The sequence below is a fragment of the Aotus nancymaae genome, unplaced genomic scaffold (assembly GCF_030222135.1).
Source record: "Aotus nancymaae isolate 86718 unplaced genomic scaffold, 86718_ANA_hifiasm-v0.15.2.pri h1tg000063l, whole genome shotgun sequence".
Lineage (NCBI taxonomy): Eukaryota > Metazoa > Chordata > Mammalia > Primates > Aotidae > Aotus > Aotus nancymaae.
Window position 1 is genome coordinate 1,313,232 of NW_026988477.1, and position 27,642 is coordinate 1,340,873.

Below are 27,642 nucleotides of genomic sequence, written 5' to 3' on the forward strand. Positions count from 1 at the left end.
GGCCGGGGTGCGGGGCCCGGGTCCTGCGGGTTGGGGCGCCGCCGCCGCCATCCGCGTGTGCTCGGAGACCGTGGGGCCCGGCTCTGGCGTCCTCCCGACCCGCGCCCCCCGGGGCCGCCGCGCCTCGCCAGGCCGGGCCGCGACGTCCCCCTCCCCACGCCGCCGGAGCGCGGCCGCGGCGTCCCTGAGACGAGCCGAGCGCCGATTGGCCCCGAGCACGGGAAGGCCCGCCCCCGCGAGTCGCCAGCCAGTGGGAGCCGGGGGCGGGGCCGCGGCTCGGCCGCCGGAAGCGGGGAGGTGCCGGGGGACGTCGCGTCACCGCGCTGGGTCCGTAGCAGCTACCGCCGAGCCGTCGGAGGGACGCCCGCCTTCGCCCGCCATGGCCGAGAGCGACTGGGACACGGTGACGGTGCTGCGCAAGAAGGGCCCTACGGCCGCCCAGGCCAAGTCCAAGCAGGTGCTTCGCTGACTGAGGAGCGGCCGGGCCGGAGCCGCGGACCGTGGGGCGGGGGGCTCCGGGAAGGGCGGGCGGGGACCGGGACAGGGCGCGGGGTACGCGGACGAGGCTGGGGTGCCGGGGGAAGGACGGGGTTCGAGGGGCGCGGCGGATCGCAGCGGTGGGAGGACTGGGCCAGGACCGGGTGGGAAGGTGGGGGGCGGACCCAGGTGGGGATGGAGGCGGGGTGCGGGCGACAGGGCAAGGAGCGGGGCAGGGGACGGGACGGGCAAGGGGCAGGCGATAGGGCTGGGACCAGTGCCAGGGTGGGGCGCGGAGGGGATAGGGGCAGGGGCTGTTGGTGGGGACAGGTGTGAGGACAGATGCAGGAGGTGGGGCCGGGGGCGGGGACAAGGCTGGCGGCCTCGTGTGAGGGTAGGAGACAGAGGACCAGGGTGGGCACGGGAACAGGGGGAGGGATGGAGGTGGGGACGGGGCTTGGGAGGACAGGGACGAGAGTGGGGGACAGGCTTTAGGACAGGAACAGCGGTGAGGGTGGGGAACTGGGGTTGGGATAGGGCTGGGGGCCAGTGGACAGCGGTGGAGGGCCTGGGGCGGGAGACTGCGTGACTGGGACAGAGGCCGGTGAGCTGAGTAGGAGTTGAGGACAGGGGATCGGTTCCTCCCTGAGAGCTTTCTCTCTGCCTGGGGCCTGCTTGGTTCTGCTGGTCAGATGCTGCCCCAGGTCTGGGGAGTCTAGGGACCCCATGAGCAGGTGGACCCTGCCTCCCCCAGTTGCTCGGGTGGAAGACGGCTGTGCCCTGAGTAGTAGTGTGTCAGGAGGTTACGGGGTGGCTGTTGGAGCCGAGGATCAGCTGTGAGTCTGATGAAACAGCAGGGACAGTTCAGGCCCCGCCTCTGCCTCATGCATACCCTCGGGCGGCCTAGGGCTGAAGCCTTTGAGGCCACTGGCCAGGATGTGCTGGGCTCTGGTGACAGGTATTCATTGGTCTGCCCTGCCCTTATTGGTTGCACAGTCAAAACCAAATTCACTTTCCTTTTCTTTTTTTTGAGACAAAGTCTCACTCTGTCGCCCAGGCTGGAGTGCAGTGGTATGATCTTGGCTCACTGCAACCTCTGCTTCTGGGTTCAAGTGATTCACCTGCCTCAGCCTCCCTAGTTGCTGCGATTACAGGCGTGTGCTACCATGGCCCGGCTAATTTTTGTATTTCTAGTAGAGATGGGGTTTCACTATGTTGGACAGGCTGGTCTAGAACTCCTGACCTCGTGATCCACCCACCTCAGCCTCCCAAAGTCCTGGGATTACAGGCGTGAGCCACTGCGCCCGGCCCACTCTCCTTTTCTTTTAAAGGAAATTTTTTTTTTTTTTTGAGACAGAGTCTTACTCTGTGACCCAGGCTGGAGTGCCATGTTGACATCTCGGCTCACTGCAGCCTCCACCTCCCAGGTTCCAGCAATTCTGCCTCAATTTCCCGAGCAGCTGGGACTATAGGCGCACGCCACCACGCCCGGCTAATTTTTGTATTTTTAGTAGAGACGGGGTTTCGCCACGTTGGCCGAGATGGTCTCAATTTCCTGACCTCATGATACGCCCACTTCGGCCTCTCAAAGTGCTGGGATTACAGGCGTGAGCCACCGCGCCCAGCCTCTGTTAAAGGAAACTTAATGGCCACAAGCTAGAAGTCACGGAAACAGTTGCATCTGTGAACACGTAACAGTTAGGATGCCCCACAAGTCACGTCTCTGAAGTGTTAAAAATGTCCAGAAATGCATGATATTAATATTCAGTGACTGCAGGTCCAATGGCATCTCTGTTACTGCTGATGCTTCTGGAGAGCCTGCAGGCTTCCATGCGATGCGTCATTTCTGTGTTACTAGGAGCCAGAGTTGGGGAGGAAGGCGGCACCAGGCCAGCGTTTGGTGTTCCTTCCTGCTTTTGCAGTGCGGTCCAGCAGAAAGTAAATCTATGCTTAATATGATTTCTCAAAAAGAACCCACTAGTTCATACCAGCTATTCAGGAGGGAGGCTGAGGCCAGAGAAACACTTGAGCCCAGGAGTTCCAGACCAGCCTGGGCAACATAGCATGACCACGACTCTTAAAAAAAAAGCCCTTAGGCTGGGCACGGTGGCTCACGCCTGTAATCCCAGCACTTTGGGAGGCTGAGGCGGGCAGATCACGAGGGCAAGAGATCGAGACCATCCTGGCCAACATGGTGAAACCCCGTCTCTACTAAAAATACAAAATTTAGCTGGGCATGGTGGTGTGCACGTGTAGTCCCAGCTACTCGGGAGGCTGAGACAGGAGAATTGCTTGAACCCGGGAGGCGGAGGTTGCAGTGAGCCGAGATCGCGCCACTGCACTCCAGCCTGGTGATGGAGCGAGACTCCGTCTCAAAAAAACAAAAAAGCCCTTAGTGTTTGATTCTCAACAGCAAAGGAAGTGATGTTCTCTTAGTAGCAGTGTATTGTGAGTTTCCTGGATGTTTGATTGTAGAGGCTTTTGTATAATGAGTTTGGGGTTTTGTTATGTTTAGAAAGTGTCTCTTACTCTGTCACCCCGGCTGGAGTGCAGTGGCATCATAGTCTGCCACAGCCTCAAACTCCTGGGCTCATGATCCTCCTGCCATAGCCTACCTATCAGCTGGGACTACAGGCTTGCACCAGGATGCCTGGCCATTTTTTTAATTTTTTTTTTTTTTTTTTTGAGACGGAGTTTCACTCTTGTTACCCAGGCTGGAGTGCAATGGCGCGATCTCGGCTCACCGCAAGCTCCGCCTCCCGGGTTCAGGCAATTCTCCTGCCTCAGCCTCCCGAGTAGCTGGGATTACAGGCACGCACCACCATGCCCAGCTAATTTTTTGTATTTTTTTTTTTAGTAGAGACGGGGTTTCACCATGTCCAGGATGGTCTCAATCTCTTGACCTTGTGAGCCACCACGCCCGGCCAATTTTTTTAATTTTTATGTGGAGGCAGGATCTTGCTGTGTTGCCCAGGCTGGTCTCGAACTCGTGGGCTCAAGTGATCCTCCTATTTCGGTTTACCAATGTGCTGGGATTATAGGCGTGAGCCACGGTGCCCAGTTGAGCTTGGGTAGTTGAACACAGCACTGCGTATCAGGCCTTGGGCACTACTCGTCCTCAGCAGTGTGCTAACTGGCTAAAAGCTGGCCTGAATTGGTGTGTGCTGGACACTGCCGAAGTTCATTTTGACCAACTAACATCTTCTCGTTTTCTAGGCGATCTTAGCAGCACAGAGACGAGGAGAAGATGTGGAGACTTCCAAGAAATGTAGGTGCTCGTGTTTCCGTCTTCACAACGGGGCTGCGCTGTGGGGGCCGTGTGCCGGTGTGGGCCGTGTGGGCCGTGGGCCGGTGTGGCCGGTGTGGGCGGTGTGGGCCGTGTGCCGGTGTGGGCGGTGTGGGCCGTGTGGGCCGTGTGCCGGTGTGGGCGGTGTGGGCCGTGTGGGCCGTGTGGGCTGTGTGCTGGTGTGGGCGGTATGGGTGGTGTGGGCTGTCTGCCGGTGTGGGCCGTGTGGGCCGTGTGGGCCATGTGCCGGTGTGGGCGGTGTGGGCGGTGGGGGCACTGTGGCCGGTGTGGGCCGTGTGGGCTGTGTGCCGGTGTGGGCCGTGTGGGCCGTGTGGGCCGTGTGCCGGTGTGGGCGGTGGGGGCACTGTGGCCTGTGTGTGCCGGTGTGGGCGGTGTGGGCGGTGGGGGCACTGTGGCCGGTGTGGGCCGTGTGCCGGTGTGGGCGGTGGGGGCCGTGTGGGCTGTGTGCCGGTGTGGGCAGTGTGGGTGGTGTGGGCCGTGTGCCGGTGTGGGCGGTGTGGGCTGTGTGGGCGGTGTGGGCCGTGTGCCGGTGTGGGCGGTGTGGGCCGTGTGGGCGGTGTGGGCGGTGGGGGCGGTGTGGGCGGTGGGGGCCGTGTGGGCCGTGTGGGCCGTGTGGGCGGTGTGGGTGGTGTGGGCGGTGGGGGCACTGTGGCCGGTGTGGGCCGTGTGCCGGTGTGGGCGGTGTGTGCCGGTGTGGGCGGTGTGGGCGGTGTGGGCGGTGTGTGCCGGTGTGGGCGGTGGGGACACCGTGGGCGGTGTGGGCGGTGCCCCCACGGACGTTGTCAGCTGCACGTCTGCCCGCACCGATGCCGGCCGAGCCCTGGGAGGCAGTGATCTTCCCAGAGCAGCTCTGGTTGGCACGAGTGCAGCTGCCTGTCCCCATAACTGAGAGAAAACTCTGGAAGACCATGCCCTGAGGTCTGCAAACGTCTGACAGCCTGGTTTCCCATGTCCCTGGGCTCAGGCAGCCTCTGGGGTCTGGTTACCACTCTGAAATTGTTTTTTTTCAGGCTAATTCCAAACTCTCTTCTCTGCTCTTGCCTCACACTGACTCCAGGGGCTGCTGGCCAGAACAAACAGCATTCTATCACCAAGAACACAGCCAAGCTGGACCGGGAGACGGAGGAGCTGCACCATGACAGGGTGACCCTGGAGGTGGGCAAAGTGATCCAGCAGGGTCGGCAGAGCAAGGGGCTCACGCAGAAGGACCTGGCCACGGTGAGGCGCCGGCTCTCACTCCTCCCGGGGCTGTCGGCTTGGGGAGGGGGTGGCCAGCGCTCGGGCGGACTCCACCCACCTGGTGCTCCTGCAGGGAGTGCCTGGGGAAGCCAGGTCCGCCGGGCTGTCACGGTCTCTCACGGAGACCCGGCTGCATGTGGCTGTGCGCCCCAGGGGCCCCAGAAGTGGTTGTTCTCGGGTGACGCTTCTGGAAGGTGGCGCCCTGCGGGGTGTCCCGCCTGGTTCACAGCACGTCCTAGTGGAGCCGGTGTGTATAAAGCACATCTTCTCTTTAGAAAATCAACGAGAAGCCACAGGTGATCGCGGACTATGAGAGTGGACGGGCCATCCCCAATAACCAGGTGCTGGGCAAAATCGAGCGGGCCATCGGTGAGTGTCCCTCCACTCTTTGGCCTGGGCAGGGAGGCCACCTGCTCCCAGCTGGGGTTGGTGAGAGCTGGGCTCGGGCGTTGAAGACGGCCCTGGGGTCCCCTGTTGTCTGGATTCTGGAGCTTTGCTTCTCCAGGCAGTACAGACTAAGGAATGGTGGGGGCTCTGCAGGCCTCAGGAACTCCTCAAGAGCGAGTGGCGTCCCGGCCAGTCCCTTCAGCCTGTGCTGTTGGCGAGGCTCTCTGAGCCTGAGCACAGTGGGACCGGGCCCTGGCACATGGGGCCGGAAGCTGGTTCTGCAGAGGACCCTGGCTCTGGTTCTCCCGGAGAAGGGTCTCGTGTTCTGCTGTCAAGGATGATCAGACTCATCCTCTTAAAGATTAGATGTGAGACCCGGGACCGCTCCTGTGCTGAGAGCCCCGTGAGGAACGGGGGTGGCGTGGGGGCGGGAGGGAGCTGGCGCTGCAGTGGCCGGTGGTTGTGGCTCATTTCAGGCCTCAAGCTCCGGGGGAAGGACATTGGAAAGCCCATCGAGAAGGGACCCAGGGCGAAATGAACACAAAGCCTCGAAATCAGTGCGCTCCAGCTGATCTCGCTCTGCGGGTTCCCCTTGGCCGCCAGCACCGCCTTGGGTCTCCTCACGGGCCGAGCGGAACAAGGGTTCCAGCTTGTGGGGGCCTCCCCAGCCCATTCCTGCTGTCAAACACGAAACCTTGCAAAGCGTTGGCTTCTGCTGACTGTTTTTCTCCCTGCGTCACGTTCCTCAGATCAGGGTGCAGAACTCGGCCTTCCTGTCTGTCCTACGGGTGTCTGCCTGGTGGCGGTTGTGGCTCAGAGGCCTCAGGGAGCTCTGAGCACCTCTCTACACGTGGGTGAGGGGTGGGGGCCCGAGGTGCGGAAGGAAGGGAAGCCGTGCCACTGGGTGCGGCTCTAAAGAGAAACTGGGAGAAACTGCCGCCCTCGGTGCCCGGGCAGGTCATACGGTCCTGCCCTCAGCTCCCAGACCCCTCGTTATAGGGAAGGCCAGTGAATCGCCATGACTGGCGCCCGGTAGTGGGGTGCCGGGGGCTCTCAAGGTCCCTACAGGGTCATTTTCTCTTTGCACATCTGCGTGGACAGGTAGCGGGCACTGCTCGGCCCCACAGCACCTGAAGACGAGGGACAACTCTAGGCACGCCTAACCGCCACTCTCTGTTAGGACTTAGTCCCCAGGGCAGACAGGAGCCCAGTGGCTGGCGAGGGTGCTATGCTGTGCCCTCTAGCACCGCCTGGCTCCTGGGGGCAGATGTGTGTCCATGAGGCAGAGCGGGGCTCTCCTGTGGGCAGGAGGGGAGCCTGGCTGCACAGCTCTGGTGTTGCCACCCTCCCCCCACTCCCTGGGGCAGCCACCCACAGCCAGGCCTCAGAGGCCACAAGACCAAGTCCTCCCCACGGGGCTGCCCAGGTCACCCACGTGGAGGACCAGAGTGCTGCGAGCTGACTGAGGTGAGTGACGTTGACCCTGCTTCAGGATGGTAGTCCTCTGCTGGCGCCCCAGATCACTCACAGCTTCACAGGGACAACCTCCTGCTCAGGCATGGGGGCCAAAGGGAAGGGTTCAGCCGCAGCCCTGGGGCAGCTCAGGCCTCTACTGCAGAGAGTGGGCCTGTCCAGGGCACTTCTCCCATCCAGGCCTGCTCCATGTGCCCTGTGCCCTAAGGGTCATCTCTGCACGTCCCTGACCCTATGGGTCAGTTTCACTGTTGTCCTCAGTAGGCAGAGCCTCCAGCTGGCTGGACCCCAGCCTCTGTCCTAGGGGGGTCTGTGTCCTGGTCGGAGAGGGTCCCCTTGTCTCTGGTTCCTGAGCTGCATCCAGAAGCAAGCAGGTGCCCCCAGCACATTCCTGGGTCACTTCTGGGAACACTCCAGCCCCCACCCTCGCTGGCGGGTGAAGTGTGGACACACTGACTTCAGCCTGGGAGCTCGGGCTGCCCTCACGGGCCAGGGCGTTTATTCACACAGGAACAGACTCAGGACACGGCAAGGGACGCCCAGGCCTCAGCATGTCCTGAGACCTGCAGCCTGGCCCAGTCTGGGCAGGGGCAGGTGTCCAGTCCCCAACCAGGGTCTGACCAAGTGCTGGATGTCACGTGAGGAGCCGGGGCCTTGTTTGGGGTGGTCTACGGATCGCTGGTGACAGATGCCGGGAGGGTGACACCATCCTAGGAGGAGGAAGAGCAGCTTTGACGGTGGTGGCTGGAGAGGCTGGGCAGGGAGGGCAAGGATGGGCCCTGCACAGAGGGGGCTCCTCCCTGGGGGTTGTGTCCCACCACTACCCGCCCTCCAGGGTCACAACTGAGCGCAGGGGCTCCTGCCCACCCATCCCCAGGGTGCTCCTACTGCATTGAAAAGGATGTTGTCAAAGCCGTGGGCTGTGGCCTCTGTGTTGCTCTGGAAGGGGCAGCTCCCCCTCTTCTGCAGCCAGCGCCGCCCCCCAAGTCCCAGCAGCACCAGGAACATGAGGAGCAGGAGGGCACCGCCAACCACAGCTGGCACTGACACAGGTGTGGCTGTGTCCCCTGTGGGTCGTGGGGACGAGTGAGCCCAGGAACTTGAGTCCTCTAAAGCAGTCCCCCATGTCTGAGGCTGAGGAGCAAGCCTGGGGCTGCCTGATCCCATCAGCCTCTGCTGGCTCCTGGGGTTCATCCTTTTCAGAGGCAGCGGGCATTGGTTTTGCCAGCACAAGGATGGGGCCTGGCTTGCAGGCAGCTGCTGTCCAAAGACTTGGCGGGGCTCATGGCCCCAGGCGAGATCCTTGCCCTCGCCCAGTGAGAGCAGTCAATCAGTGACTGCCCTGACCCGGCTAGCGGCTCCTCCAAGAGAGACCTTGTCCTGGGTGTAGGCACAAAGGAGGCAGGGAGGCCCCAGGGACAGCGCATCCCAGCAGTGGCCCCAGGGGTGAGTGGGGCAGGGAGTGGGGATGGGCTCGGTGCAGCGTGCTCGCAGCTCCTAGGGCCACACGCTGGCAAGCCTAGCAAGCCCTGTGCCAGGCTGGCCGCCCAGGCCCTCCCCAGTGCCTCCACTGCAGCCCAGGGCTCACCCGGGCTGGGGACAGGCTGCTGGCAATGCTGCCCAGCCAGATACTCCACGTCGTCCAGGCCAATGGGCCCCAGGGCTGGCTGGCCGCCCAGAGTGGCTTCAAACACGATCTGACGGAGAAGGAAAGGCATCTGTGTGGGCCCTGGGGGGAAGAGGGGTAGGCTCCTGGCCCAGACAGGCGGCCTCACCTGGAACTCCTTGACGCTGGCCACCTCCACCTGGGCCTCCAGCCACTGGTGCCGACGGTGCCCGCCTGCGCCCCACACGGCCAGCTGGCCCTGGGCACTGCGTAGCAGCACCCTCAGCTCCCCCTTGTCTGAGAGCAGGGCCAGGGTGTGTCAGGCCTGGGGTCTTGGGACACCTGCACACCTCACCGGGGGTGGGGTGGGGAGGCCCCTTCCCAACCTCTGCTCCTGGACCCCTGCTGCCCCCACTGCCCGGGCACCCATTGCCCAGCCAGACTCACAGAAGTGCTCAGGAAAGCCCATGTGGTACCAGAATCGGAGGCAGGAAGCTGGGGTGGCCGGTAGAGGCTCGCTTCGCAGCCAGGCGGCCCGGCCCCCGGGGCCCAGCACGCCAGTTTCGAAGAAAGCAAAGTGGCCTGGAACAAAAGGAGGCTGATGCCCAGCTGATGGGCAGAGCCAGCCCTCAGGGCCCAAGCAGAGGCTGGGTGGGCCGGGCCTCCTCTGGATGGGGAGTGTGCCCTGCGGGTGGGCAGCAGGAGGCCGGGTGGCCATGTGTGGCTTCTGGGTCCCCTCCTCACCTGGCTCCAGCGGAACGTACCTGCCTCTGTGCCCAGGGTGTGGTCCACTGGGGGCTGGAGGTAGCGAGAGGGTGCGGCTCCCCCACCCCAGTCCCAGCTGTATCCACCCAGGCCGGGCCAGGCCAGGTGGCTCCAGCCACACAGGCCAGACTCAAAATCACAGGAACCTGCAAGGCATGGCTGGGTGAGTGGTGCTGCGCTTGGCCCAAGCCCTGGCCGCCACCACTATGGGGACGAAAGGGACAGGCAGGCCCCAGAGCAGGGTCGAGGCCGGATCTGGTGCCACCGTGGGCCACAGCAGGGCTCCCACCTGGCTGAGGGCAGGGCCCGTCCTGGAGGAGCAGGTCATCCAGAGCCACGTAGGAGTGTGCCACGCCTGCGCCCACTGCCTCAAATACCACCTGGCGGGCACAGGGCAGGGCACCCTTAGCGGGTCAAGGCAGTCCTCGGGGATGGGGAGGGAGAGGGGCACCCCAGCTAGCACTCACCCTCCAGGCTTGCTCGGCCTGCACGTCCACGCTGCCCAGGCGCCAGGCAAGCCCTTCATGGGCACTGAGGCTGAACACCTGGTGCCTCCTGCCCTCCTCCAGGTGGACCTGCAGGGCGCCTGCCGACAGGGGCAGCCCAGCTCAGCAGTGTGGGGACAGTGCCTGCATGCCCTGGCCCTGAGCTCCCGGGCTTCCTGGTCTGGCGGGCACAAGAGGCTCCCCAGTGGTCTTGGCAGAAGGCTGGTGGGGACGCCAGGCCAAGCTTCCCTGAACCTCTGGGGCCCCCTCCCAGAGCCCCTCACCTGGGCTGAGGAGGCTCCCGTGGTACCAGAAGGTCAGGCAAGCAGGCTGGGCCAGAGGCCTGTGCTCCTTGGAGGTCAGGGAGGCCGTCTGGCCCCGGGGCAGTGCGTCTGGGCTCGTGTCCACCACCATGTAGTGCCCTGGAGGTGCCAGCATCAGCCTGCCAGCCCCTGGCCAGCCCCTCGATCCCTGCCTCTGCCAGGTCCCCCTGCCCCTGCCAGGCCCCTGTACCTTGGGCTGTCTCCGTGGTATGGTCTGCTGGGGGGCCCCAGGCATCGTGGCCTGAGGCATTGGCCTGGCGTCTCCAGAGACTCTGGCCTCCAGGAGAGAAACCACAGTCCGAGTCCTCAAAGGAGCAGTAATCAGGGGCCCAGCAGGGGCCAGGCCGCATGGCCACGTCGTCCAGCGCCATGGTGCCATGGTATCCGTCCCGGAGGCCCTCGAACAGCAGCTGGGGGTGGAGGGTGTCAGCCGGCTGGGGGCCTGCCCTGTCCTCCCACCTGGGCACCAGGCCTCACCTGGTACGGGGCCCGGGAGCCAGGCTGGTGGGAGAGGGTGGCCCAGGCCTGGTGCCAGCGGTTGCCATGGGTGCCCGACCGTGACCAGAGGTGCGTGTCCTCCCCTTCCCGTCTCATGGCCAGGCGCAGAGTCCCTGCCAGGAGGGGACCAGTCCATAACTCACCTCTCTCCTGAGCCTCATGGGTGTCAGAGGGGGAACTGAACCCCTGGGGGCCTCCCCACAGGCCCTGCCCTGCTCCCAGGCCCACTCACCAATCTGGGGCCCGTGGAGGTGGTACCAGAAGCTGAGACACTCCGTGGGCGCTGCTGGCACCTGGGGCCTGGAGAGCAGGTGTGCGCTGTGGCCCCGGGCTGGGGGGTCTGTGGGGTCCAGGAGCATAAAGTACCCTGCAGGGGACATGGGGCTGAGCTGTAGAGATGCCCCACCCCCATCTGAAAGCTGCCCGTCTGAGTGGCCCATCCTACCTCGGCCTGTGGTGTGGTCACGCTCAGGGCCACGGCTCTCCACCCTGCGCCAGTGTGCATCTGAGAGGTGACCTGGGTACCAGCTGCACGTGTCCCGCTCAAAGTTACAGGAGACCTCTGGGGGCAGGGCCAGGTGACGTCACATATCCCCCGGCACCCTCCAGAGCCCTGAGATGGCAGCTCTGGGGTCCCTGGAGGTGGTCTAGGGGGAGTGCCCGGGTGGGAAGGGGGATGGGCAGGAGGGACCTCTGTCTCTCGTGGTGGTCACCATGGGGCTACAGTCCCTCAGGGTCACGTTGTCCACCCCAGCTGCCTGCTGGTCAGGGCCGTCCAAGTCCAGCAGACCGACAAACTCCAGCTTCATGGGGAAGGGGGATGAGGAAGAGGATGGTTAACTGAGGGTCCGCTCCCGTGAAGCCCCGCTCTGGGCTGCCCTCCTCACCCGGAACGGCCGGCGGCGGGCCCCTAGAAGGACCTTGTCCACCTTCCAGCCACCTGCGCTGCTGCTCAGGGCCTGCCATGCCAGCTCCTGGGAGCCGCTGTCCACCACCAGTAGTGACAGGAAGCCTGGCCGGCAGGGCGGGGGACACTGGGTCAATTGGCCCCAGACCCCTCCCATTGTGCAGGGAGCACCCAGGGGCTGGCCGGGGAGCTCGTGGAGGGCAGAGGTACCTCGGGGCCGACTCTGCAGATGGTAAGCCAGGTGGAGTTCACAGCTGGGGCCAGAGGGGCCAAGCAGGGGTGTAAGGACCCGGGCCTCAGCGCCCAGCTGCCCCCAGGCCCTCTGCAGAGACAGGAAGTGACCTAGGGGAGGAGGGAGGTGCTCAGAGCCCCATTCCTGCCAGGGCCCCACTCTCTCCCTCGGGGACCCCCAATCCAGAGACCCTCTGTAGTGCAGGGCCAGAGCAGAGACCCCTCAGAGGGTACTGCTCACAGGTGAGCTGTGGCCCCAGCGGGCTTGGGTGCGTGGGCCTCACCGGTAGCAGCTGCACCGGCTCCCTGGCTCTCCTGGGCTGAGAGCCGCCGCCACTGCAGCCGCCCCACGCTGGCGTCTTCCCAGCCCCCGGCTTCGGGGGACTCGAAGTCCGTGGTTCCTGGAACAGCAGGCGGCACTGAATGGCAGAGACCTCCACCCGGCCCACACCCATCCCTGCCCCGTTGGCCCGCAGCAGGAGGTCTGCAGGATGCTGAGCCCCTTTACCACAGGCCTGCTCGTCCTCGCCACCTGCACACTGCTGCTCGAAGTCACACAGCTGTTCCGGGGGCACACACAGGTCCCCACAGGCGAGATGGCCCTGCTGGCAGAAATCCCGGAGCCGAGAGCTGGGCGGCAGGGGCCCGGGGGCTGGGGCCCAGGGCCCAGGAGGCAGCGGCTGCGGGGTGGACACCTCTGTGGGGGCAGAGCTTGGGTCAGGCGGAGGGGGCGGGGGTGCTGCGCAGGGCAGGGCAGGGTCAGCAGGGGTCAGCAGGGGTCAGCAGGCTCACCCAGGACTGGTCTGCAGTGCTCTGACAGGATGAGGTCGTCCAGACCCACCACACCCCCCGGGCCTGTCTGCCCGGCCAGGAGGATCTGAGGACAGAATGGCTCGGGGCGCTCAGCCTACGCCCCCTGGGGCTGCTCCCTGCCCACCCACAGCGGGCACCCTGTGGGCTCCCCTCCCCTGCCCACAGCGCAGCTCTCCAGACCCCACCCTCTTGCTGTTCCTCACCTGGAAGGGGTGGGCACTCTGGATGTCAACTCGGTCTCGGACCCAGGCGGTCCCCAGCTCCCCTCGGCGCCTCCGCAGCAGGACCGGGGCCTGGGGGGTGCTGGACCCCAGAGTCTGCAGGAACAGCTGGAGGCAGCCGGCCTCGGACCCGTGCAGGTAGTAATAGAAGACCAGCTGCGGAGCCAAGAGCTGGTTGGGGGCCCCTGCACCCGGGCAGCCAGCAGGGAGACCCTGTGAGCCCCCCCCGCCCCCGCCCGTCTCACCGAGCAGCTGGAGGTGCCTGAGGCTTGGAGCTCGGGGCTGGAGAGCGCAGCAGGATTGCCAGGCTCGGCCACGGAGACCAGGAAGGAGCCTGCGGGAAAAGGCGGGCGTGAGCCGGGGGCCACTGGGCTGTGGCCGGAGGACGGGGCCCGGGCCGGGTCCCCTGTGGGCCTCACCCTGCGCACTGTTCCGGCTGTGGTCACGGCACGGCCAGGCGGGGTGCCCAGGACTGCCAGCGCTGTGGTTCCGGGCCCAGCCTTCTGAGCGGCTCCATAGGCCCAGGCCTGTCTCAAAGTCGGTGGCTGTGTGCTGGCCTAGGGCGGGAGGTGAGGTTGTCGGGGTCACCAGGCAGTACTTCCCAGCTCCAGGGTGGCCCCCAGAAGGAACATCCAAGGATCCAAGGTGCCCGCTCCCGGATGAGTGCCAGGGCTCCCACCGAGGCGTCCGATCACCCGACCTCACCCTGGCCTCACCCTGGGCCCACCTCGGCCTCACCCTGGGCCCCCCGCCTCACCTGGCCTCACCCTGGGGCCCCCGCCTCACCCTGGGCCCCCCCCGCCTCACCCTGGGCCCACCTCGGCCTCACCCTGGCCCCCCCCGCCTCACCCTGGCCTCACCCTGGGCCCATCTCGGCCTCACCCTGGGCCCTCCCGCCTCACCCTGGCCTCACGCTGGGGCCCCCTGCCTCACCCTGGGCCCCTCCCTGGCCTCACCCTGGGCCCACCCGGCCTCACCCTGGGCCCACCCCGGCCTCACCCTGGCCTCACCCTGGGCCCACCCCGGCCTCACCCTGGGCCCCCCCTGCCTCACCCTGGCCTCACCCTGGGCCCACCTCGGCCTCACCCTGGGCCCCCCTGCCTCACCCTGGCCTCACCCTGGGCCCCCCCCCGCCTCACCCTGGGTCCCCCCCGGCCTCACCCTGGGCCCCCACCCCGGCCTCACCCTGGGCCCCCACCCCGGCCTCACCCTGGGCCCCCACCCCGGCCTCACCCTGGGCCCCCCCCGGCCTCACCCTGGGCACCCCCCCCCGGCCTCACCCTGGGCACCCACCCGGCCTCACCCTGGGTCCCCCCCGCCTCACCCTGGGTCCCCCCCGCCTCACCCTGGCCTCACCCTGGGCCCACCCCGGCCTCACCCTGGCCTCACCCTGGGCCCACCCCGGCCTCACCCTGGGCCCCCCCTGCCTCACCCTGGCCTCACCCTGGGCCCACCTCGGCCTCACCCTGGGCCCCCCTGCCTCACCCTGGCCTCACCCTGGGCCCCCCCCGCCTCACCCTGGGCCCCTCCCTGGCCTCACCCTGGGCCCACCCCGGCCTCACCCTGGGTCCCCCCCGCCTCACCCTGGCCTCACCCTGGGCCCCCCCCGCCTCACCCTGGGCCCACCCCGGCCTCACCCTGGCCTCACCCTGGGCCCACCTTGGCCTCACCCTGGGCCCCCCTGCCTCACCCTGGCCTCACCCTGGGCCCCCCCCGCCTCACCCTGGGTCCCCCCCGGCCTCACCCTGGGCCCCCACCCCGGCCTCACCCTGGGCACCCCCCCCCGGCCTCACCCTGGGCACCCCCCCGGCCTCACCACAGGTGCGTGGGTCCTCATCAGACAGGTCTCCACAGTTGTCCTCCCCGTCGCAGAGCTGCTGGGGCTCCACGCAGGCCTTGTTCTGGCAGTGGTGGTGTCCCAGGGGGCAGCTGGCCTGGGGGGCTGGGTGGGGCAGGGTTAACCCTTCACGGAGTCCCCGGAGTGGGAGGGCACTCGGGGGCAGACAGGGTCTGAGCGGGGCGGGGGCAGGTGGGGCCCTCCCAGTGGGGGACAGGGAGAGGCGGTGCCTTACTGGGCAGCCCACAGCCCCAGAACTCCAGGTCATCTAGAGCCACGGCGCCCCTGTGGGTGGCGTTTCGGGAGGCAGAGAAGGTCACCTGAAGAGAACAGGGGCCCTCAGGACCTAAGTCAAGGCCCAGATCCCCCCAAGGCCCCCACTCGTCCAGACACCCCCAGCTCACTCGGAAGTCACCCTGGATGCGGCCTGTGGTCACTGCCAACTCCTGCCAGCCGGGGCCCCAGGGCCCTGTGCTCTGCCACAGGGTCAGGGTCTCTGCGCCATGGGTCAGCTCCAGCCGCAGCTCAGCCACGTCTGCAGTGTCGGGGTCCCAGGCAGCTGTAGTCCTGCCCCTCCTCAGCGGCCCTGCCTCTCCTGGAGCCACCCACCCTCCCCTTGGGCACCCCCCACAGGCCTTGGGGGTTCAGGGCACACCTCCAGAGGCCGTGTGGTACCAGAGCCTCAGCTCGCAGGAGGGGGCTGCCTCTCGCAGGGTGGGCGAGCGCAGGGCTGCAGTGGCGGCCTCTTTCCCTCGGTGGGTTCCGACAGCCATGTACCATCCTGGCCCAGGTGAGAGGTCAGGAGACGGGGCAGGAAGCAAGGAGGGTGGTGGGGCAGGGGCGCACAGAGACCCGCCCTGGCCTCACCCAGGTCGGTGCCCAGCGTGTGGTCTGAGCGAGGCCCGGGACCCTCCAGCGTGGCCCCTGCCCTGTCTCGGAGCCAGCTGTAGCCTGAGGTGCTGATGTCCCGCCAGCCGCAGGGGTCCCGCTCAAAGTCACAGGTGAAGGGGGTGCCCAGGGCGGGCGAGGCCCCGTGGTAACCTGGGACGGTGGGCGGTCAGGCGTGTGCCGGCCATGCTCACACCGGCCCCGCCCGCCTGCCCGGCCCTGGCTCACCACACTGGGCCTCATCCGAGCAGTCCCCGCAGTCACACACGAAGTTGCACAAGGCCTGGCTGGGGCTCCTGCAATGGTTGGGGACCCAGGCCCAGCCTGGGGACCCTCCTGCTGGGAGGGTGACAGCCAGGTGGCCTGGGGGCAGGGTGACCAGCATCCTACTCTGCCTAGGACTGTCCAGGGAAGCCCCTCAGACCAGAAGATGGGGCAGGGAGGGGCCAGGACCCACAGAGAACTCCCACCCGGCTCTACGCCAGGACCAAGCGGAGCGCATTCCTGTTTCCAGCCCTGAAGAGACGGGCGAAGGGCCTGGGTATGCGTGGGGATGAGGACCCTGCCATGGGGCACCCCCAGAAAGGCAGCAGGAGCCCAGCGTGTCCAGCTAGGAACTGGGCACTGGGAGGGTGACCCCCAGTGGGAGGCATTGGTGGCGGCCCAGGGCCCTCCACAGGCTCTACCCAGTGCAAGCGTGGCAGAGCTGGGGGCACCTCCTGAGCCCTCTCATCCCGGATTGGGAGGGGAGTCTTGCCTCTTCCTTTGCTTGGCAGGCACAAGGGCCCCATGGGCTGATGCCAGGTCAGCCTGCGGGTCGGCCAGGGCAGTGTCTGGCAGCCCTCCTTCCCTCCGGGGCTCAGGCATCACCCTGGTGCCTGTCACTACCGCCCAGATGGCAGGCTCAGAAGCCAGAGCCCCCGGTCCTGCTTCAGGAGTGGGATCGGACGACTTACCCAGGAACAGGACCAGGATGGGCAGCAGGTGGCCGGGCAGAGGCATGGCTGGGTCAGAGGAAGCAGGGCCAGTACAGCCACGCGGGGTGCACAGGGAGCTCTGTGCGGTTCCAGCCTGCGCTGGCCCCACGCGATGACTCTGCTGTTAAGTGGAGGGCCCCTTGGCCCGGCCCCACCCAGTGCTGACGGTGCCAAGCGTGGGCTGTGGAAACGGCCCCAGGAGAGGGCCCCTGACCCAGGGTCAGCTCCCACCTGCCCGGCTCCATCAGACTGAAGGTCAGGCCCTTCCACCCTGCCCTGCCTTGCCTGGTGGAGTGGAGGGGAGGCTCCCATTGGAATGGGGAGGGACCCAGGCACCCCACCAGGATTCTGTAAGGCAGTGTGGGGTGGGGGGCATGGGCAGCCGTGGCCTCTCGCTGTGCCTCTGGCACTAGCTTGGTGCTGGCCAAGGCCAGGACTCAACCAGTCCACCAGCTGTGGGAGTCCAGTGCCCAGTGCGTGCACCAGAGCCAGCCGCTGCGCTCTCAGCCTCGGGGGAGCTGCCTGTGTCAGGCACCCCAGCATCCATTTGTCCTGAGCAGGCAGGTGCTGTCTGGTGCCGGGCACAGGGCCCCTGGGAGCCCAGAAGCTTCTGGTCCTCATGGAACAGACCCACACTTAGGGCAGGGCTCTTCGGGGCTGGGGAAGGAGGGTGGCATTTGGACCCAGGCCCTATTTGTGATTTCCCACGGTGTGAACTCAGAGGTGGCGTCACTGAGCCTCAGCGTCCTGGTCTGTAAAACGTGGTCATGATAATGCCCGCCTAGAGAGGCTGCCTGGACGACCAGTGAGCCAACCTGTGAGCGGGGCTGCCTGCCAGTTAGGGGCGCCCTGTGCACAGCCAGCCCTGGCCCCCAGGATGCCACAGAGTCTCACTGTGTATGGGACTCTCCAGGGCAGGGCCAGGAGCAGGAGGGACCTGGGAGGGGCCCCCGAGTCAGCATGAGCCTGCAGGGTACCTGACCCTTGATACTGGCAGACCCCACGGGACTGGTCACGAAGGAGCCTGCAGGCCGGGCCTCAGGGCAGACAGCGCACTGGGAGCCCTGGGATGGGCCCAAGGGAGGAGGCACTGGTGGGTGCCCCAGGTCTTGGCCGGCCCGAGGGACCAGGCCCTGCCTCCTTGCTCAGGGCCTGGCTGGGCCTCCTCCAAGATGCCCTGGTGGACGGTGGCCCAGTGAAGAGCAATCAGGCCGTCAGGGGGCCCCCTTATCAGACCCCGAAAGGCTGAGTGTGCACGGCCACTCCCTGGGGCCACTCCTTTAGGCAGGGTCTGGGGGCCCCTGGAGGTGGTGACCCAGGGGAGGGAAGCCAAGGACAGAGTCCAGAGACCGGCAGGTGTGGCAATACGTTTAATTCTGTCTCCGAGGCCTGGCAGGTGGCACGTTACCAGGGGCTGTGGCAGGAGCGGGCAGGGTCGGCCCCACAGGAAGGGTGCAGGCAGAGGCAGGGGCTCCAGCAGGCCAGGGGCTGGGCTGCTCAGTAGCCGTCGTTAGCCCAGGTGACCTCGTAGTCAGGATACTTGGCTTTGATTTTCTCGGTGGAAATGGAGTGCTGGGCAGGACCATAGGCCTGGAGAGAGAAGATGCCTGCTGGCACCACCTGGACCCTTCCACCCATGTGCCCTGGCTCTGGGCATCCAGCCACCAGCCACAGCAGGAGCAAGTGTGGGAAGGGGACAGACAGTGCCTGGGGACCCCAAGAGTGGAGCCAAACCCACCATCCTGACCTCCCCTGGGGCTCCCCTGGGGAGAGGCGGCCTCCACAGGCGAGCAGACCTCGATGGTAGATCCTTGGGCCTCAGGCACCCGGGGAGCACACGGGGCTCTCACCTGCTGGTGGTTTTGGTGAGAGCGCAGGTGCGGACTCTGAGCTCCACCTGGGTACTGACAGCCTCTGGGGCCCAGGACCCAAAGTTCTGGAGGACAGTGAGAGCCCAGCCAGGCCTCTCCGCGCAGGTAGAGGGGATGGAGAGGGGAGGGCAGGCCATGTCTGGGGGCCTTCCTCGCCCCTCAGGTCTGGCGTGTGCTCCACAGGGGAATGTGAGAACACATCCGGCTGTCGAGGGAGGGCTTTGCCGCCCACCCTCGGAGAACCCCGGGAAACCTGGGTGCTCAGCTGGGGCCAGGGGTCAGGGCAGCAGACTCAGGTGGGCCTCCAGGCTGGTACTGCGGCCTCCTGCAGGGCGGGACGGGGCTGCGGCTCACCATGGAGTAGCCGTACACGTGAATCTTCTTGTCCTGGCTCTGGTGGGAGATGCGCCCGCCGCCCAGGCACTCACAGTCACAGCCCTGCTGCTGCATGTCGCCCGACACTTTGTCGTAGATGTCCGCTGGGATGGGAGGGCGGCCTCAGGACGTGCCCTGGCCGCCCTTGGAGGCCATGGGAGGAACTCCCAGCCAGCAGAAGGGGGTCTGAAATCCCAGCTCTGAACAGCCCCTTCCCCAGTGGACACGAAGCCCCTCGAGGCTGGGACAGGGATGAATGAGAGAAGTAGGGTGGAACCGGGGTGGGCGCGGGGACTGGGAGACGGGTGTGGGAGGGGTGGGCCTGGCCCTGTCACGCCCCTCCCGCCCAGGACCTGAACCTGGGTGAGACCTCGCAGGGGCGGGGCTCGGAGCAGAACGCAGCCCTCCACGGCCCCGCCCCCTACAGCCCCGCCCCTCGGCCCCGCCCCCCGCACGCCGGCAGGCCCCGCCCTCACCATGGTACTCGGCCCACTTGTAGCCGCGCACGATCTCCTTGCTCTCCGCAGCCGGAGCTCCGGAGCGCGGAGCCGAGTGAACTCGGATCAGCACGTACTTGAAGACGCCATCCGAGTCTATGTCCACGTCAGGAATGTGAGCGAGACCGGCCGCCGCCATGTTCTTCGTCCCTGAGGCCCCTTCTCCCACCAGACCCGGGGCCGCCCGTACTGCGGGAGGCGGGCTCTAGGAGAGCGGCGACCAATCCCGTCGGAGAATGCTGCTGAAAGCCCAGAGCCTCAGCCAATTGTGCCGCCGACCGAGGCACGCGCTGGCCAATCGCAATCCAGTTCCTTGCCTCCTTGAGGCACCAGCAGCCCCGCTTAAAGGGAACGTGGAGCCGGGAATGGGTCGTGATTAAATACAGCCAACGGAAAAGTTCTTGTCCACTGCGGCCCGGTAGCACCCGTGGAGTGGGGCAGTTAGGCGGCCCGCGAGGCTGGGGCAAAGAGGGAGGCCTGAGGGACGTGCGCCAGCCCTGACCTCCTGTCCCGCACGAGTCTCCGTGGCCCCCACCGTCTGAAGGCCTCCCTCTGTCTCCTCACTCTCCCCACTCCGCCGTCGAACGGCCCCCCTCCTTCCTCACTCTCCCCCCTCCACCGTCCAAAGGCCTACCTCTGTCTCCTCACTCTCCCCCCTCCGCCGTCGAACGCCCCCCTCTCCTTCCTCACCCCCCTCCACTGTCCGAAGGTCTCCCTCTCCCCCCTCCGCGGTCCCGAGGCCTCCCTCTCCCCCCTCCGCGGTCCGGAGGCCTTCCTCACCCCCCTCCACTGTCCGAAGGTCTCCCTCTCCCCCCTCTGCAGTCCGGAGGCCTCGCTCTCCCCCCTCCGCAGTCCGGAGGCCTCCCTCTCCCTCCTCCACCATCCAAAGGCCTCCCTCTCCCCCCTCCACCATCCGAAGGTCTCCCTCTCCCCTCCTCCGCAGTCCGGAGGTCTCCCTCTCCCCGCTCCACCATCCAGAGGTCTCCCTCTCCCCCTCCACCATCCGAAGGCCTCCCTCTCCCCCCTCCGCAGTCCGGAGGCCTCCCTCTCCCCCCTCCACCATCCAAAGGCCTCCTTCTCTCCCTCCACCATCTGAAGGTCTCGCTCTCCCCACACCACTGTCCGGAGGCCTCCCTCCCTCTCCACCCTCACTCTCCCCTCCACCGTTCGGAGGCCTCCCTCTCCCCCCTCCACCATCCAAAGGCCTCCTTCTCTCCCTCCACCATCTGAAGGTCTCGCTCTCCCCACACCACTGTCCGGAGGCCTCCCTCCCTCTCCACCCTCACTCTCCCCTCCGCCGTCCGGAGGCCTCCCTCCCCAACCCCTCTATCCGCACGACGAGACCACAGCAGTAGCTACATTCAAGTTCTATTTTACTTGGTTGGAAAGCTCTTGCCCCCTGGAGAAGATTCCGGTCTGGGGGCGTGTTCCTGGCCAGCCCTCAGGGGTGGGGCCGAATGCAGAGGCCCTGGGGAGGGGGTGCGGCGGCGGGTGGGCAAGCGGGGTGCCTGGCCGGTGGCCTGACCGGTGCAGACGCGCGGGGACGAGGTGGGCGCGTCGAGTGCGAGAGCAGGAGCGGGGTGCCCAATTTCTCTGACTTGGTGCCCCCTCCCCTGGCTCTGAAGTAGGACTGGGGACTCCAGGAGGGCCCCTGCGCAGCGCTTGGCCTCCTCTCCTCTCCCGGACACCTGACCTTCCAGAGAGCCCTGGGGGCGGGTAGGATGCACTTGGGGGGCGGGTGGAGGCCCGGCCTCCACGCCCGCAGTACGGGGTGCGGCCACAGCGGGTGTGCGGGGACCTCTTGGGACAGGTCAAGCCCTCTCGGGTGGGCCTCCGCGCTGACCGACTGGCTCCCTCACCTGCTCGCACGAGGCGGACACGGGGCGCCCCTACGAGCTTTCCCCTGCTGGCTCCAGCTGGGAACGCCCCCTGTCCCTGGGTCCTCCCTCCCTCTAGCCCAGCAGGTGTCAGCTCTGGCCCGGTCCACATGCTCTGGCCACGCTCCTCCTTGTCCACGTCCCCTGCCCCTCTGGCTGGGAGACTTGCATATCGGCCTGAAGACCTCCCTGCCGCTTCTCCCGGCTCTGGCAGGGCCCAGACTGCAGCGGCTGGAGGCGAGGGGATGGCAGGGCGCCTGGCGCTGTCACTGTACCGGCTCCGACCAGCGGGAACGCACCGCGCACCGCCCGCCCTGCCCACCGCCTCGCCGGGAGGTCGACCGGGGTGTTCTCCTGGAAGGAGGCACCCAGCCGCGGGAGGCGGGGCGTGCGTGTTTTAAAGTGACAGACGGGGCTTTGGTTACGTCGGGCTCCTGGACGAGCGGACACCGGAGTCGGGGAGGCTCCAGCGAGAGCCTCGCGCACCGACGGGGACCGGATCTGTACGGGTGGGGCCTGTGCGGTAGCGACCCCTCCCGGTAAAGGCGGAGCGGGGCGGTCCTCAGGCCCAGCCCGCCTCCCAGCGGGGAGCACCGAGGGCGAGGACCGGCTGCTTCTGGGGAACCTCGAGGACCAGCTGGGAGAGGGAGGGGTCCCGGGAGGAGGCAGAGGGGCTGCTGGGATGAGAAGGCGAGGGGCCCGGGAGGAACACTACGGGAGCGGAGGGCCTCGGGGGGCCCTGGAAGGAGCTGGAGGCCGCACTGAGCGGACCTCGGAGGGCTGGGGAGTTAGAGGCGGGGCCCTGACGGAGCTGGGGGCGGCCGTGGGTGGGTCGAGCGGGGCAGGGCTCTGACGGGCCCCGCGCCTCACATGATGTCGTCCAGCAGGTTGGCGCTGGCCACCCAGTCCAGAGCGCGCGGCTCGGAGGCGGCCATGATCATGCACATAAAGGGGCGGCCGGTGCGCCGGTCCGTGGGGTAGATGGTGGTGGGCGTGAAGCGCCGGTTGGCCTCCACGAACTCGCAGAGCTGCTCGTAGACGCGCGGGAACTCGTGGCGCAGGAAGACGCCGCGCAACCGCAGCTCGCGCTGAATGTGGATGAAGGCCACCTCTCGCGCGCGCCGGCCCGCCTCTCCGTCCTGATCCAGGCCCGCCGTGCCGGGCGGCGGCGTCAGGATCAGCGTCTCCATGTCGGGCTCGCGGCTCCGCGCCGGGGGCGGCCGCGCGGGGCTGCCGGCCGCCAGCGCCACCTTGGCGAACTTGCGCACCGTGGGCCCGTGGCTGCGTGGCGCGGGCGCGGGCAGGGCGGGCGTCCCCGGGGGCGCGGCGCCGGGTCCCACGGCCACGGACACGCTGAGCAGGAAACACTCGGCCGGCTCGTAGAGGCGCCCCGCGGCCGCCAGCTCGCGGGCGTAGCTGCCCAGGGGCGCCGCGTGTGTGGCCAGCTCGCGCAGCGACAGGTAGGTGGGAGACAGCAGCAGCCCCTCCAGGCCGAAGCGCAGGAAGTTGTCGGCGGAGCCGGGACTCGGGAAGCCCAGGAAGAGCACGCCGCGGCCGCGAGACAGGAAGCCGACGCGCGCGATGCGCGAGAAGGCGCGGTGCACCGGGCCGCTGTCGCGGCAGAACTGCAGCACGTGGCGGCACACGCTGCCCACGCGGCCGTACACGCAGCGCGCCTTGTGCGCGTCCCAGTCCTCGCGGCGGCACAGGCGGGAGCAGTAGTAGGTGTAGCAGCTGTGGCAGGACTTGAAGTAGAGGCAGGCGTTGAACATGGTCTCGGTGCGCCGGCAGCGCGCGTTGGAGCACGTCATCAGGTCGTCCTCGTCGGCGCTGGGCTCGGGGGACGCGTCGGCCGCCTCTCCCGGGGCCGCGGGCTCCTCCGCGCTGCCGGCCGAGGCGGGGGGCGAGCGTGGCGGCGCCAGCGCGGGGGCCCCGGAGCCCGCCGGCCGCGAGTCCAGCAGGCGGCGCAGCTGGGGGCCCAGGCAGTCGGCCGCGGACTCCGAGGCCTGGCCGGCGGGGGGCCGCGAGTCGATGACCAGGTCCGTGATGAGCTCGTCCAGCTGCTCCAGGCTGCGCTGGCGGCCAGAGGTGGGGCCGTCGGGGGCCGCGTGGGGAGGCGGACGCGCGCGTCCCCCGGGCAGCTCCCAGGCCCTGGCGCTTGGGCGCTCGGCGGCGCGCAGGTCGTTGTCGGTGATGGTGATCTCGGGCGTCACGTACCAGTTACGGCCCAGGCCCTCGCCCGAGCGGCCCTTCTCGGTCAGCGACGTCTCGGACAGGGACAGGGCGGCGTAGCGTCTGGGCGAGGTGGACAGGTTCACCACGACGGGCGGCCGCCGGCCTTCGGGGGACGTGCCCCGCGGCTCCCGCACCTCGCGCCCCAGCAGGTTCTCGTAGCTGCGGCCGCGGCCCAGGGGGTCTTCCCGGCGCGGCCCCGGGGCCAGAATGTTGTCCCAGGAGCGCGAGTAGTGGCGGCTGTCGGTGACCAGCCGGGGCGGACTGGTGCCGGTGCCCCCGTGCCAGGAGGCGAGCAGCGGGTCGGGGTCGGAGGGCGGCGCCACCTGCAGGGTGCGGTACGGGCGCGGGCCCCAGTCCGCCCAGGCCTGGCTGCTGCGCGGGTGCGGATACGTCCGAGCCAGGACGTCGCGCTCGCGGTACCGCCCGAAGTCCTCCGTGTAAAAGGGGCGCGCGGTGTGGTGGACCCGGGGCTCCTCGGGGACGTAGCGGGGCCCATAGGGCAGGCCGTAGGCTCGGGGAGCCTCCCCGTAGTAGGAGCGAGAGGGCGGCTCCTGGATCGGGAAGGTGCGCACTTCCCCCGCGTAGTAGCCGCCCACGCGCCGGGGACTGGGCCCGGGGAGCTCTTCGGGACGGTAGGGCCTGGGGTAGTAGGCGTCGAAGGTGGGGCCGGGGCTGCCCGCGTAGCTGCCCCGGAAGCCCTGGGACTCCTCGGTGTAGAAGAACTGGGTGGGGCCCGGCGGGGTGGTGAAGGGCAGACTGCGGCGCTCGGCGTAGTCCCGGGGCCCAGGCAGGGGCCCGTCGCAGTAGAGCGCCCGGGGGTCTGCGCAGTAGGAGTCGCTGGGCGTGGGGGTGCGCGACAGCGCCATGTGGCGGGGCCCGGGCACCGTGAGGCCGTGGAACTGCGGGGCGGGGCGGGCCCAGGGCGCGGCCTCGGCGGGCGCGCAGGACCGCGAGCCCCGGGCAGCGTGCTGGAGCACCGCGTCGTCGGGCTTGATGTCCAGGCGGCAGCGCACGTGGGGGGCGGGTCCCGCGGGCGGCTCGGGTGGTGCGCAGCGGCCCGCGGCGGCGCACAGGGGCGCGATGCGGCCGGGGCCACCCCGCTGCGGCTGCAGCTTGATGGGATGCAGCTCATTGGCGAGCGCGCGGAGCGCCGGGTACGCGGGCTCCCGGCGCGGCGACGCCTCGGCCCGCGCCGCCCGCTGAGCTTCCCGCCCTCGGCGGGGCAACACCGGCGACGAGGCGGGCGCGGGCGTCAGGCCCGGGGGCGCGCGGGGCGCGCTCTTGGAGCGGGCGCGGCGGCGCGGCTCGGCCTCCCGGGTCCGGGCCCGCGACGCGGCGGGCTCCGGGGGCGGTGGCTCCGGCATGGTCTCCTCGGCTGGCCCGTCCAGCGCCTCCAGGAAGTCGAAGCTGCGGCAGTGGCGCTTGTTGAAAGGCGCGGGCTCGGCAGGCCGGGCCACGGATCGCTCACATGGCGGGCGCCTGGATGCGGGTCCCGGGGCCGCCACCTTGATGTCCTGGTACACGGTCGACACCAGCAGGTCCGGCGGGTCCGTACGGGTCATCTTAAAAGAGGTCCCCAGGCTGGCGGCTCCAGCTCACTCTGCCTTGCGGGGCTTTTGCCCTGGGGGGAGACTCGGGTCAGGGCGGCCCCCTCCGCAGCCCAGGCCCCGCTACTCCCCCACGCTGGCCCGGCTTACCTGGGGCGCAGCGGGCGGAGCAGCCCTGGCTGCTGGCTTGGGCCGAGAACGCGGGCGCTTTCTCCATTCCGGGGTTAGAAGCACCTGCGGGAGGAACCCAGCTGTCCAGCGCCCAGGTCCCGCCCTTCCCCCATCCTCTCCCGGCGGTGGGACCAGAAAGGCTTAGCTGTGGCTGTGGTTCCTGCAGCGGGAGCTCCCCTCCCCTGACTAGTGGACCCCTTTCCGGGTGGGGCAAGGGAGTAGGGGGCGTGGTCCTGGGGCTGCGCCCTCTCCTGTCCGCAGCTGGAAGGACGGGGCGCATTTGGGCCTTATTTACAGGTGTTGCCCTGCTGGACGTTAGTGACTGCGCCCCCGTCACAGCTCTCACTGCAGACCGACGCCTCTGATCGCGCACAGTCGAAGGCGAGTCCCTGGGCCTCAGTCTTAGCCAGCTCTGCACCAAGTGGGTGACACCAACCACCCCACCTGGTGGCCAGGCCCAGCACAGAGCCCCTCCCCCAACACCGCAAGGACCCACACCTAAGTGCTCTCAACCTCCCGTGAGCCCCAGGCCAGAAAATGCCCCAGAGAGCATACCTGGGTCCTAAGCCCCTTTTCCTTTGCCGACACCTCTTTTGACCCCAAGTATCTTTGGGTGGTTGAAGCAAGGCCCTCAGAGGGCTCCTACCCCCAGCTTTGTGTGAACGCACAGGACACCCCCGTGGGGTGTGCACGGCAGCCAGCGAGCCGAGCTCTGGCAGCCCCTCTCTCCTGAGCTGCGCGCCAGGCCCGGAAGCTGCCCACTGGGGGTGGGCAGGGCGGAGGGCGGGGGAAGTCCCGCTGCTTGGCAGGAGAGGGCCCTCCCCATGGAAACCTGCCTTTCTTAGGCCCCCACGCTGCCAGCTGGCCAGGGTTCAGATGTGGACTACCAGCACCTCTGTGGTCCCAGGGCCACGGGCCAGCTTCTGGGTGCGTCAGACAGTGGCCACAGGCCTGGCCTCCTCACACCGAGCCCCTGGTGTGGCGGGTCTGCCCTGGAGTGAGCGGGGGAAAGCAGGGACTTGGCCAGGCCCGCCCCCACCCCGTCCGTCAGACCCTCAGGTAAATGGGCCTCTTGGGGTCTGGCCGGGTTGCCCCTCTGTGTCCCAGGTGTGCAGGGGCTTCCTGCTGGCAGGGCTACTTTTCTGGGTCAGGGCCACGAGTCCGAGGCCTCATCCCCATCCCAGCCTCCCACCCACCCCGTCTCTCCCCGGGGGGCAGGGCCGTCCACCCTCCTGCTCCCTCATTCACGCTAAGCTCAAGGCCAGGCCAACATCCGGCCGAATGACAGGGTGTGAGGCTCCACCCCGGGGAGGTGACAGCGGCCTTGCAGGCTGTGGCGTCGGTGACACCCCCTCCCGTGGACATGGGGGTGGGGTCGGCCCCCTCCTTGGCCCAGGACCTTCTGGAATCCACGTGGATGGTGGGCGTCCTGCCCCACCTCCCACCTCTGCCCTGGCCTGGCGGGGAGCGGCCCTTCAAGGGATCCGGCCAGTGGTGCCTGGGGGCGGGGACTCCCCATCCTCTCGCCGCCCTAAGGCAGCCGCCCCCGCCCATGGCAGTGGTACATTCAGCAGCTCGGCCCCCGGCCCCTCACCTGGGTAGTGCTCCGGCTGTGCCCCGTGGGCTGTGCCACCCCCCAGCTTGGCTCCTCTGTGTCCTCAGCACTGCTGCGTCCCCGGCCCCGGCAGAAGCTTCGAGGCAGCAGCGCGGATCCTGGCCTGGCTGCTCAGTGCTGCCCCCAATGGAGGATGAAGGGGCTGTACTTAAAGGAGCCGCGCCCAGTGAGGGATGCACAGTGGAGCTGGGGACGGAGCTGCACGGGCTCTGATCCGGGGCCGTGCGGAGGACGGGGTCCCTGCAGCCTCCCTCACACAGACCTCAAAGTCTCAACAGGAACCCTGTGCCCCTGAGTGGCCGGCTAGCGTCACCCCAACACACTTGCCTGGGAGGAGGAGCCCAAGCCTGGCCTGCGCTGCAGAGATTGGTTAGGGGGATCTTGGAATTCGCATCTCCCGTTAGGCCCGGCAGGAGCAGATGGGCTACTCCCCACCCCACTGGCCTCTCCCCGGGCCCTATCTGCCTCCAGGCTGCCCATGCCAGAATCTTGGCGGGCACCTGCAGCCAGATGGCCCCAGCAGCCTCCTGTGTCCCCAGGACACCAGCCTCTCCTGCACCCAGTGTCCTTGCCAGCTTGGGCTGTTCTGAGCCTGGGGTCTGCACATGACCTTCCGTAACCTTCCCGGTAATATCCTTGTCCTAACTCTGCCAGCCCCCTCCCCAAGGCATTGGGCCTGGGAATATCCTAGCTTGACAGAGGGTTGGGCAGCAGATGCCCTTGGCTCTGAAGGGCAGAACCGACCCCATTCTGAATCCTGTTCAAAGCAGGGCCATTAACACTCAACACAGCCATCCATGGTGTGGTCCTGGCAAGTTCGGTACCCTTGACCCATCCCCACACTAGAGGAAGCCTGGAAGCCAGCCTTCACCTTGCAGACTGTGGGTTAAGGGGGCAGGTTCCTAAGGGGGCAGCTTGCTGTGGGCCTTGGCACTGCTCCATGCCCCAGGGCCACAAAGCTCCCAGGCACAGGAGCCACCAGCATGGCCACCTCCTCCTTCACTGGCACACTCCTGCCCG

At 67.6% G+C, this 27,642-nt stretch overlaps 4 protein-coding genes across 5 annotated transcripts; 1 reads left to right on the top strand and 3 right to left on the bottom strand.

The window, feature by feature from the left end:
• The first annotated feature begins 332 nt into the window (after nt 1–332).
• EDF1 (endothelial differentiation related factor 1) lies at nt 333–6,115 on the top strand. The gene is made up of 5 exons (XM_064366063.1): nt 333–457; nt 3,694–3,745; nt 4,842–5,002; nt 5,299–5,392; nt 5,887–6,115. Exons 1-5 carry the CDS (start codon nt 380–382, stop codon nt 5,946–5,948), a joined length of 447 nt encoding a protein of 148 aa, XP_064222133.1. The 5' UTR covers nt 333–379; the 3' UTR covers nt 5,949–6,115.
• A 1,241-nt stretch (nt 6,116–7,356) lies between these two features.
• Nucleotides 7,357–16,535, bottom strand: MAMDC4 (MAM domain containing 4). The gene is made up of 27 exons (XM_012445195.2): nt 16,414–16,535; nt 15,686–15,793; nt 15,437–15,610; nt 15,225–15,350; nt 14,974–15,104; nt 14,805–14,889; nt 14,549–14,674; nt 13,152–13,289; nt 12,978–13,066; nt 12,715–12,888; nt 12,491–12,575; nt 12,207–12,395; nt 11,983–12,099; nt 11,678–11,809; nt 11,006–11,122; nt 10,793–10,927; nt 10,540–10,673; nt 10,253–10,472; nt 10,024–10,161; nt 9,722–9,840; nt 9,544–9,634; nt 9,254–9,400; nt 8,937–9,071; nt 8,659–8,786; nt 8,472–8,580; nt 7,772–7,950; nt 7,357–7,593 (listed from the first exon to the last, which is right to left on the bottom strand). Exons 1-27 carry the CDS (start codon nt 16,457–16,459, stop codon nt 7,552–7,554), a joined length of 3,414 nt encoding a protein of 1,137 aa, XP_012300618.2. The 5' UTR covers nt 16,460–16,535; the 3' UTR covers nt 7,357–7,551.
• A 1,253-nt stretch (nt 16,536–17,788) lies between these two features.
• PHPT1 (phosphohistidine phosphatase 1) lies at nt 17,789–19,721 on the bottom strand. Its single transcript, XM_064366066.1, has 3 exons — nt 19,157–19,721; nt 18,660–18,784; nt 17,789–18,024 (listed from the first exon to the last, which is right to left on the bottom strand). Exons 1-3 carry the CDS (start codon nt 19,314–19,316, stop codon nt 17,932–17,934), a joined length of 378 nt encoding a protein of 125 aa, XP_064222136.1. The 5' UTR covers nt 19,317–19,721; the 3' UTR covers nt 17,789–17,931.
• Nucleotides 19,722–21,920: 2,199 nt separating this feature from the next.
• AJM1 (apical junction component 1 homolog) lies at nt 21,921–27,624 on the bottom strand. 2 transcript variants are annotated; one of them, XM_021671450.2, is made up of 3 exons: nt 26,602–27,624; nt 24,987–25,070; nt 21,921–24,910 (listed from the first exon to the last, which is right to left on the bottom strand). In XM_021671450.2, exon 3 carries the CDS (start codon nt 24,849–24,851, stop codon nt 21,921–21,923), a length of 2,931 nt encoding a protein of 976 aa, XP_021527125.2. In that variant the 5' UTR covers nt 24,852–24,910; nt 24,987–25,070; nt 26,602–27,624. The 2 variants fall into 2 exon arrangements, with proteins under 2 accessions (XP_021527125.2, XP_064222113.1); XM_064366043.1 differs by lacking the exon at nt 26,602–27,624 and adding an exon at nt 25,563–25,664.
• Between the last annotated feature and the right edge of the window lie 18 nt (nt 27,625–27,642).